The sequence below is a fragment of the Lathamus discolor genome, chromosome 2, assembly GCF_037157495.1.
Source record: "Lathamus discolor isolate bLatDis1 chromosome 2, bLatDis1.hap1, whole genome shotgun sequence".
NCBI classification, from domain to species: Eukaryota; Metazoa; Chordata; class Aves; order Psittaciformes; family Psittacidae; genus Lathamus; species Lathamus discolor.
In genome coordinates this window covers 31,244,113-31,255,468 of record NC_088885.1, presented here as the reverse complement: position 1 = coordinate 31,255,468, position 11,356 = coordinate 31,244,113, and the positions used below count along the sequence as shown (strand labels likewise).

Below are 11,356 nucleotides of genomic sequence, written 5' to 3'. Positions count from 1 at the left end.
CACCTGAATTGTTTTTCATGCTACAGACATTATCCAAACCCTGGCTCATATTTCTAGTTGTATGCAACATTTGAAAGGAAATCTTTGTATTTCTTTATCTGATAACACCACACAGTCAATGTGAGTAATGAATAGCTAAGGTATTAGACATAAGGTATCAGGTATGATAGGGCAAAAATGTAGTAGATCTAGATTATTCCTTCAGTTATTGCAGAAATATGCAGTCTTCTGGCTTATTGTAATAGACTCCATTTCATGGAAACATCATAGTGAGCAGCAATATGCTGTGAGTAAGGGTGCCAGGTGATTACAAGAAGAGGCTAGAAGTTAGCCTTCAGCTCCATTCACAGCTTCACTGTTAATTTGCTATTTAGCTACTTTTTAGACCAGAGTTCAGCAAATCAGTTACATTTGGGTGTATTATTAAACACAGACTAAAGAATTACTAAACTTAAAATAGGATAAATATTACTGAACTAAGGAAATGTTCTTAACAGGAGGAAAAAAAAACCCAACAGAAACAAACAACTCTCACTTTAGAACGAAAAAACCACTGAATTTGGGCCCTAGTTTTTCAGGGGTTATTAGCTCCTATATTGGTGGAGATACAGTCTGTGTTAAAGTGATGAATAGTTGGTTTTTAGGTAAAAAGTATACTGTAATTGATAGATATTTGAAAAATAATTCTTCAAGTGGGTAAGACAGTATAACACACACACAAAGTTTAAGCCTTTCCAAAATTGCATTTTTATCGATTTGAAGTAAAAGGAAAAAAACACAGCTAGTAAATACTTTCAGCTTTAAAGTTTCATGTAAGGACACGAAACTCCTATTATTTATGCTAGTGTTGAATCCCAATCTAATATGGAGACAATCAGTTTTAAGTTTGTAATGGTGCAAGAATATACTTTTAAGCTCTTCCCTGGCAGCTCAAATCTGATTTTCAGAAGCACCTGCTTTCAATATAGGCACCTAAAAAGCTTGACTTTCAAGAGTATCTGGTATCTCCTGATTCCCAGTGAGGCAACAGTGGCCAGATTTTCAAGTGCTTAACATACTCATTGCTGAAAAACTGGTCCATGTTGACAACCTATATGGTCAAAGCTATCCACCTACCACCTAATTCAGCAGGGCTGCTTGAGATCTGCAATGAGCTCAGATTCTGAATCTTTATGTGTATGTTGTATGAATGCATATTAGTACCTTCTTTTTGCATCTAGATATCTTTTTGTGTGTGTGTGTGGACATTGATTAACCCTAAGGAAAATAATGTATTCCTGTGAGCTAGAGGAAATCCCAGAACTGAACTTCTTATGAATTTGTGTTTTGAACTGGATTTTAAACTGTTAAAAAAGGAAACCTCCTCTGGATTTTGTGCTTTGATAGAAGCCCCTATTTCATTTGTTGTTTCCTGTGTGATTCTCTGAGGTTTAATACAATAGCAACCTTTTCTTCACAGAGATGCTCAACTTTCTATTTTACTTGGATGAGCCTTTTCATAAACCTTTGCAGCATTCTACCATTTTTGAAATTTCTGTCCCTGCATTAAGCTGAACTGGTTAATGGATCCACAAATTGGTGCTATCGGGTATCAGTCAGTCTTGGGCAGACTTGGCATGACTGTATAGACCTTGTTTCCTGAAGAAATCTGGCTAAAAACAACAACTAAAAAGACCTTGCTTCACCTCTACTAATCAATTATTTTCCGCCCAAGTGTGGCTGATACAGTGTACTAATAATTTATAGAAACACAATATAAGAAAAGCTTCTGAGATGGAACATTATTTTTCTTGCTTTACTGCTCATTACTCTAAGACATGAACATTCTTTTCCTGAGCCCCATTATTTTGTCTTGTTGCTCCCACCTGCAGAATTTTCTTTACTGTCATATGGAACATTTTCCTTGGTGATGTGCAATGTGAGTGAACTAATCCTTCTTAATGAGTCTGTGGGATTTAATGAGGAAATAGGACAAAAATAGGGTTTTCCTAACCTGAAAGATGTTATTCTTTTGCCCAGTCTAATGGCACAGGTGTAAGTGCTATGTGGCCCTGTCACCTACTGCTACTTCTGCCTTGGACCTGGAGGCATCACTGTAGGACGATTCCCTGCAAAACTTTACTTGGGGTCTTTGCCTGTGTCTTATTGACGGAGGTGGTAGGCTTGCATGCTCAAGACAGATTTGTTTTCCTTGTTTTGAGGTCACATGGTGTCTTTTCTCTGTGGGAATAGAGTACGTGAACATTCCCTGCAGACTGCAGCAGACTCGTCTGTGGGAGAGAGAGGTTTGATAGCAACAGAGTGAAAATGGTGTAACCACAAGAAGAAATTTGTTTAATGAGCACACTTTGCATAAAGTAGTCTATCAATTTATCAAGTTAAACAGCTTAGTTATAGAAAGGAAACAAATATTCTCATGTTACAATAGACATCTTGAGAGTCCTTCCCTAACGCAGAAGTTGCAGCCCACTGGCTATTTCAAGAGAGATATTTCACTAATACTTTCTGAGCCCTTACTCCAAGTCTCCTTTGGCAACCATATGCTCACCATTCAGGAAAGTTCCTGTCCTAATATTCTTCAGTCCAATTTGCCAGCTACTTACCCATATTAATTGTATGATTGAATGATCCTCTTTAAAGTTTTCACTAGGAAAAGATAAACCTCTTTTAAATATAGTGTTCAGAATAAGGGTATGGTATACTCATTCCTTCACTAAGATAAATATTTGAGGAAACCAATGATTTTCCTTGAGTTGTTGACACATGTAAATCAGAACAACTGTATTTTCAGTAGGACTTTCTGGGTGGTATTTCCCCCCATCTTTTTTTCTAAAACAAATTTAAGTTCTTGGTCCAGCCCACCATGGAGAACTGCCTCAAATTTAAATTTTTTTTCAGAGCATAAGTAGATATAATAAATACAGATACAGCTTCTGCTGCTCAATATTACATCTTCTCGCTAACTTCTGTGCTGCACAGTGTTGTCTCAATTTGGTCTATTGCCTTCAGCAGTTTCAGTATATATTTTTGCTGCTGACTTTGGCTGTAGTTTCCCATACTGTGGTACTGTTGCCACAGGTTCTCTGTGTTCATTAAAATGCGATGCCACAGATTTATTTAAAAAAAAAAAACCAAGTCTTCACCTGGACTAAAGTGTTAGAGTTTAAGTGCTGAGGATACAATATGCTTTGAGTTGTTTTTCTGATGTTTAACATTGCCCAGCACTGCATCTAACCCTTCAGCAACCAGGTATAAGCTTCCAATTGCTTTGGTTCACTACTTATCAGGAAAGGTGGTTTTGCCTGCCTGGGTGGAGTAGTTCTTAGTGTTTGCAAAGCCTGTTTTGCATTAGAAACTTCTGTTAATTGAAGTAATGTCCCTTAAGAATGTGTGTTTTTGGCAGCATTTGATACTGGCAACAGCCCTAATGTGGACACAGATCTGGCAGATGATGTGCTTTTGCTGGTATAGATTACACGCAGGGTTCTGGAATCAGTAAAACCAGTCAAACTGCTTTTGCCAGCATAACTATGCTATTAAATATTTTCTAGCATAGACGTGGCAGAAACCCAGTTTTCACCCCCACACCACTTTTGGTTATTAAATGTTATTTCATTCGAAGGTATGTGCGAGCTGCTACCCCATATGTAAACATCTTCAGCCAGGATATTCTCTGCCATGAAAGTTTTTCCATGGTGGAGAGTGTGGGGGAGAAAAAACATATGTATGTGACCACTTCTGTGTGGTTTCTTTATAACCAGAATGGCCTCACATTGTACTTTTATTTCCCCTCACACATGCATGCATAAATTTTGGTGGATACAGCTAATTTTCACTGGAAATAATTGTACAGGTGACTGTTACATAGCCTAGGGTTTATGGTGCCTCTCTTCTAATGGTTTGATGGGCAGCAGTATCATATTTGTTTTCTCATGAGCTTTGAGAAAAACTGAAACAAGCAGGATGAGAACAATATGTAATGTACACTAAAGCCTTGGTGTTTATAATTCTTCTGATGAGAACTGCAGCAAAACTGAGATCAGGTCCAAAAAGTTATGCGACTTTCTGCCCCAGCTATTGTCTGTTGCAGGCAAATAAAACAGGTTCTGTCTGTAAACATAAGTGACCCCTTTGCCTCTGCAAACATTGCTAGGTCTCACTGTTAAAAAATGTAGTTATTTAAATGAACAAACAAAAAAAGAAAAAATCACTGAAATGGAAAGTGCATACTGCAGTCAAATAAGAAGTGAAGACATGGCTGCGACTTCCCATATATGTTATGTTATATCAATCCAGAATGTGACTGTTTACGTTCCTGTTGTGGTTTAAGCTCAGCCATAAATTAGCCACGCAGTCTCTCTCTCACTCCTCCCCTTCTTCCCTCCCCCCTCCACTCCCTGAGGGATGGGGAGGAGAATTGTCGTGGTTTAAACTGAGCCGTGGTTTAAACCGAGCCATGGTTTAAACCATGGCAAGAATCAAAATAATGTAACTCCCACAGGTTGAGATAAGAGCAGTCCAGTAACTAAGGTATAACACAAATCACTACTGCTACCACAAATAATAATGATAAGGGAAATAACAAGGGAAGAGAATACAATACCACTTGCCGACTGATACCCAGCCTGACCGAGCAGTGAACCAGCCCTTCTAGGTAACTCTCAGTTTACGTCCTGGGCATGATGTGCTGTGGTATGGAATACCTCTTTGGTCAGTTTGGGTCAGGTGTCCTGTCCCTGCTTCCTGCCGACTTCCCCTCCTCCCTGGCAGAGCATGAGGCTCACAAAGTCATTGGCCAGACCAAACATTTGAGCAGTAACTAAAATCATTGGTGTTATCAGCGCTGTTCCCAGGCCGAAAGACAAAAACACAGCACTGCACCAGCTACTAAGAAGGAGAAAAAATTACTGCTACTGCTGAACCCAGGACAGTTCCCAAGCTTTCCAGGATCCTGCCACCACTACCAGTAATGTTGCAAAAGCCAAAAGATGTGGTTTGGTGGCATTTTCCCACTTCCAAAGTGAGTGGCAGCCTTAGCTGCTGTAGACCAGCTTTTCTGCTGTCACTACAGTAGTTGCTGCATTCACACACACTGACCCATTATGTCCAGCTTTCATCCAGGGTTTCCTACACACGTTCCCAGCTTCCAAACTTTTAATCTCAAAATTTACCTCATAGGTCCCACTTCTGTCCCAAAATATTCTTTTCTAAGTTCCACTTGTTGAAATGACTAATATATCGAAAAAGTGGACTGAGCATAAAAAATGTGCAAAATATTGCCAAATGAACCTGTAAGCATCTGCTATTGCTTTTTTCTGTATGTATAACATGTGGGTTTCCCCTGTATGAAAACAGTGCAGTTAATTCAACACACAAAATTAACTGTCCACATACTACTTAGCATTCCTAAGGCCTAACAGTCAGTTTGCTTTCTGAAGAACTTTGCTTTGAAAATGAGACAAACTGCAGAAAACCACAGTGTCTCATCACATGATGTTCAAAGAGAAGCTGTTGCGGAGTATGGGTTTTAATGGAGTCTGGAAATGGAAGCTGACTGGTCAGATCTGGTTTTAGAAACGTAGCAGAGCATGCAGCGCTTTCAGACACCCATTTTAGATGCCTACAGGGTAAACTCCGTTACTCAACAAGAGAGAAGCTGCAGACTTTAATAGAAATGTGGGAACTAATAACTGGTCACACTTGTACAGAAAACCCAGATAGACTCTATTAATACTCAAGACCCTTCCTGAGGCCCAGATGTGAATTGAAATCCTACAGATGCTATTATGTGAATCAGCAGGGTCCCACCAAGCTACGAGTACAAGTATCCTCTATAGTTATTTTCTAGCTGAGAAACAGTTGAGAAGCATATCAAATTGATTGAGGTCTAATTCATCCCTACAAAGGGTGTGTTAAAAATCATCAGCCTAAACATAAAGTCTTTCTGTTTAAGGTAAAATACTACTGATATTTTTTTAATTATTCTTTTAATCAAAAGAATGTATTGTAAAAAAACCACCTGGCTCTGAAAATAGGTCTACTGGCAACAAACATTTCTGCTATGAGCTAATGGTCCATTCAGAGAAATGAAATCTGGGGAAAGGTATCTTATTTAAATGAAAATTTTAAGGAGTAGTCTGAGATGACAGAAAAGGAGCTGAAATTCAGAATGTAAGACACCCCAATCTTAATTTATTATATCATATTAGTATAGAAATTTCAACTGGTTTGGGCTATTACTGTTAGTAGAGGCACATGATAGGCAGTATCTACCTCAAAACCAAAACAAACTAACAAACAAAAACCGAAAAAGAAACCCATGACAAAAAGATAAACACCAGCTTACTTAATAGCTCCAAGTAAGCCAGTAAATGTATCTGGAAATGTTTCCCTTCTTCTCCTGGTGCCTGACAGGGCTTTATCTGTCCTACATGTTCTCTTTCCAGGTCTTGAATTTCTAAATTACACCTTTAGAGAAGTAGCGGGAGTAGACTTAATTTTTCTGTAACTGGTAGTAGAAACTGAATAACCCTGCTGTGTTTCTCTATTCTCCTGCTTCTGACATCAGGATAGACCTCTCTCGACAGTATATCTAGATGGTTAAGCATTTGAAGATATGCCATCTCTTTTTTCACCTTTGTCACATATCGTCAGGTGGGAAGGCTGTTTTCTGGATGAGGGCAAGGAAGGAAAGCCTTTAGCTCTCTGAAGGAGAACTGCTGCAACATATTGACCATTTAGTTGAAATGGTGTTGGCGCTTCATTTTTTTTTCCAGATGAAACTGTTTGCTGAGTTTCACCCCACTTTGCTACAAGCTGCGGTCAAACAAAACCACTTATATGGCAGGTAGCTTATTAGGTGGAAATTGCCCACCAATACTGATTCTATCTCCCCTACAAAGAACACTGAGTCTGCCTTTCTCCATTTTTTTCTTTATTCTGGTTGAAATATACTTCAGCTTTTTGGAGGCAGGCTTAGAAAGCCTGTGAAGCTTCTTTTCATCAAAGGAGGGGTTCAGCTGTGGATCCTAAGTGCCACAAAACACACAGGAAGCAAGTAACAAAACACAGGCAAATTGTTTTCCAACACCCCATGACATTTTTAGCACAGACCATTTATCTTATCTCTCTGATGTTATAATCTTTGTCTCTCTAATCTTTACCAACTTTATCCTACAAAATGCTGAAATCACTGAGAAAAAAAGCCTCTATAATATACTGTCTGGAAAGACCTGCTATTTCCTCAAGCTCATGGGTCTGAAAAGGAATTTCTTCCTGTTCCCCTACCCAAATGTCTCTGCTTTCCCTCCTCTGTAGATGACTTCTCAGGCTGTTGCCACCCCTCCTTCACTTGCTTCCTCATATCCAGATGTCTGATTCTCTCACATGCACAGTGGCGGCCAAACCGGTCATACAGGTTCACACAGTTTTGGTCACTGTATTCATTACTCATAAATCTAATTATTTCTAACCTCGACCTCTATCAGGAAAACATCCTTTGTCTCACCTCCCAGCAATTCAATATATCTGCAACATGGCATTTGAAAGTAGGAAACCCGAACTCTCTCTTCCAGCAGCACACACTTCCTTCTTCTTTCCTCTGCATGCTTCTCTTCTCCCTAAGGCGAAACTCGCACACCACCTCTTCTGGTTTCAGGTGTAATCATAAACCAGATGAAGGCAATTATGGGTAATGTAGTTCCATCGTTCCCTCCTGTCTGTTTGAACAAGTGTTGCCAGGCATCTGCTAGACTGCACATTCCAGCAGGCATTGCTCAGCACCCCTAAGAGGGAGGTTCACCAGGTATGCTCACAGCACCTACCTGAACCCTGAGCACATCGGAGTTTTTCAAAGCCAGAGCAAGAATAAGTGCTCCTTCAACAGTGCTGATGTCTTGAGCAACGACATAGTTTGGATCTAGGAGATAGCTCTTAGTTTCTGGAATGGTGAGTTTGTTGCAATTTTTTTTATTTTTATTTTTTAATTTCAAGTATCTTTTGCTGGTTTTGTTTAAAATACTTTGGAAGGTCTGAAATATTAGAGTAGCTTTTTACCTAGGACTAATGCTGCAGTCCAGTCCCCTCTTTTGGCCATAGCTATTGCCAGGTGTCTCTGGAGAAGGTGCGGAACCCATGCACGTTTTGGATCGCATGATATTGTACCTAAGGGTGGTTTGGGATATGAGATTCAGTTTGGCAGAAAGGCATGGTGCTTGTTAAGTGCTGGTGCTTGCCTTTCTTGAGACCGTAAATAATAGTGAACCTCTTACAATATTAAAGCAACAAATATTAAGCTGGCTTTCTCTGTCCTTTTTGTTTTGTGAAATAAGCTGCTGTAGGTCTATGTGTGTGCATGTGTGGGGCTTGGTTTTGTTGGGGTTTGCTTGTTTGTTTGTTGGTTGGGTTTTATTGAATCACTATATGAATTTAAATATTCCTCTGCATGCAGCATTTGAACTGGTCTTAACTTTGTGAGCAATAGGATGCTGAATAGTCCTCCCTGCTAACAAGGCAGCCATTAGAAATCAGAAAAATAGAGTTTAAAGAATGCATATGCTTGTGAATTTTAAAATATTCATTCTCTATTAAAAGAATCTTTGAAAAGATATCCAGTCTAGATGGAGGCAAGGCCTATCATGCTGACAGACCCTGAATCAACTCCCTTTATGTCTGAAAAACGGCAAGCAGAGCTGGCTAGTCTGTTTATAAATACAAACAGTTAATGAAAGACAAGAAAGAAACAGTTCTTGTTCTCTTTCCACCAGTTATTACCACTCTTAGCTAATAACACCTCTTCTTTGATATAGATTTCTCTTCTTTTTTTTTTTTTTAAGGAGATAGCTGAAAATCTTAACAGCTTGAGAATAATTTTTGACTGGCTTTACTACAGAATGACAATAGGCATCCTCCTGAGTAAGGGAGGGAGGGGATCATTCATACTAGGTAGACTTTAGGAAGCACAAATTGCCACACTAGCAACACTTTCCCTATCCCAAAAATATATATTTGATAGTGGTTAATAAGAAATGTTCCAGTGCTGAACTTACATACTGAAACCAATTGCACAGTGTCTGAGTTGGGTGGGAGATACACAATGGGATTTACAACACAAGTACAAGCTGGTTATTGGCATGCTAGAAGCCATAGAATAGTGTTTAGCTTGAGTACATTAGAAACAAGGAATACCTACAGTCGTAGTCACTAAACTATATAGTGCAATATATCCTGTGGGAATATGTTCAACGGGCTAATTATATGTTGCAATAGAAGGATTATTGCGCATTCAAATGTTTGGTTTGAAACGTTATTTTTCTTCCCCCTCTTTCTCCCCTTATTATGAGAATGGCTAGTTGTATTCAATTGCACATTTCTTTGCTATTCAACTTCCTTTTAACTCTTCATCATAATGAGTTTCAGCCTGTGGCCCAGGAATATTTGTGTCTGGTGTACTGTCTCTGAGAGATTTCTATGAAGGGCATCCAAGGGAAGAAAAAACTCTGAAACTCACTACCTCTGAAGTTGGATGTCTTTCCTCTCCATTTTTCACACAGATAAACAAAGCTCCTTGAGAAACTACACGTTTATGGTACTGTAAACTTTCGCATATGTCCTGCAGGGAAATTAACTCCTGAAATATGAATACAAAATAGGTGGAAGAACCACCCAAAGCACATACAGTCCAAAAGTATAAATCATGTTGCTGTAAAAGCCAAAAGGATAGCTTTTTGGACAGAATAGCCAGTTAGTCAACCTAATGTGATGGTCTCTAAAGGATGCCCTCCTTGTCAGAAGAACTGAGCTCTACAGTAGTGGAAGCTGCGGTACATCAAACTTCTGCACCATAAACTATGGTGTGCCCTTGCAAAAAAAAAAAAAATGTAAAAGAATAAGCATAGCTCTGTCTAGAACTATAGGCTCTCCCCTTCTGAAAAATACTGCATAGGATCCTAAGTGCCTCACCGATCCCACAGCGGGAAACAGAACATGATTGGAGAGGCAAAAAGGAGCTATTTAAAAAAAAAAAAAATCCCTTTCCTGATGTTCCTAGACTCTGTTGCTGTCACAAAAAGTTTAGTCTAATTTGACCTTCTAGGTTTTCAGCTTCTTCACCTTGTAAGCCAGCCTGCTTAGGAAGTTAGCCGATTATTTAGCTGAAAGATGAATTACATACCCCCAGATGTTACTTTCCCCTTGCTGTGTGGGTGGCTCTGCAGGCTGAAATGCTCTTGAAACCCAGTGAGTATCCTGGAAGCCCAGAAGAGGTCTTCTAGGTCTTCTGCTTGGGATCTGTATTTATAGAAGACTATGGATGACAATTGCTTGGGTCCAAAATATAAATAGTCAAATCCCTTTGCCATTTTCTTCAGCTTTCTCAATGGGAAAAGGATTTTTTTGAATGGTTAAAAGAAGTCTGCCTTCACTGGGTACTCAGAGTACTTAATTATTGTACTCCTCTTTACAATATACTTGTGAGGTTGGGAGCTGCCATTTTACTTTGGGTAAGTTCTTGCACTACATTTAAGCTGCTCTAATGGCTAGCTGCTGCTGAATGGGGTAGTCCCATAGCTCATACTTTGCCATTACTTCTCACAGGCTAGCACAGGTGAACACTGACTCATCATGCCTGGGCTAGCTCCCCATGAGACCAGATAAGCACCAGTGTTGATGCAAAGGAGATGTAGGATTGCTGCTTTCTGGAGCAGACAGCCACCCAGTCAGATGGCAACCTCAAGAGCAGGCTTAGCCTCAAGCGCAATGCCAGATGGTCTTGTCTCTTGTCTAATACCTTAAAAACTTCGGAGATTTAACCATGGTTCTATCCCAGACTTGCTCTGAATTAATTCTTTAATCTCAGCCTCTCTCTCCATGGAGGCATATGCTACTTCCTTGCATTAAATGGGAGTTCACAAGTATTTAAATTGATTCTAAAATGTATTGGCTTATATTTTAATCTGTGTTGACTTCTAGTTAGATGTAATAGTATTAATTCTGGTTGTGTCTTTAATAAGAACTGTCAATACCCTTGCTTGTCCATTATGCCAGTCATCTTGCAGTCGTGCCAAAGAAATCAGCTCCTTTCTCACTGGCTGCAAGAGGCTGCATCATAAAACATTTTTGCTACAACTTGAAGAGGAGTCATTCAAGTTCCCACCTGAGCCTACTTCTGTAAAAAACCCCCAGAGTTTCACTAGTAGACTTGAAGCTTGTGACCCATCAGTGGCAAATCCTACAGCCTAACTTTTGTGCTATGATCTAATTGGGACTGAACTTTGGATATGTATTTACATAGAGAATAAGCTGTATTTCTATATGTACTAAGCTGTGTAATTAAAAGGAAATGGCTTTGTCTGAATAA

The 11,356-nt window shown here is 39.4% G+C and overlaps 1 protein-coding gene across 1 annotated transcript in view; it reads left to right on the top strand.

Moving 5' to 3' along the window:
- The first annotated feature begins 7,863 nt into the window (after positions 1 to 7,863).
- MACC1 (MET transcriptional regulator MACC1) overlaps positions 7,864 to 11,356 on the top strand; it is a 46,005-nt gene continuing 42,512 nt past the window's right edge. The window contains exon 1 of the mRNA XM_065669221.1: positions 7,864 to 7,947. Coding sequence (XP_065525293.1) covers positions 7,945 to 7,947 — 3 coding nt within the window. The 5' untranslated portion in view covers positions 7,864 to 7,944. The remainder of the gene's footprint in view (positions 7,948 to 11,356) is intronic.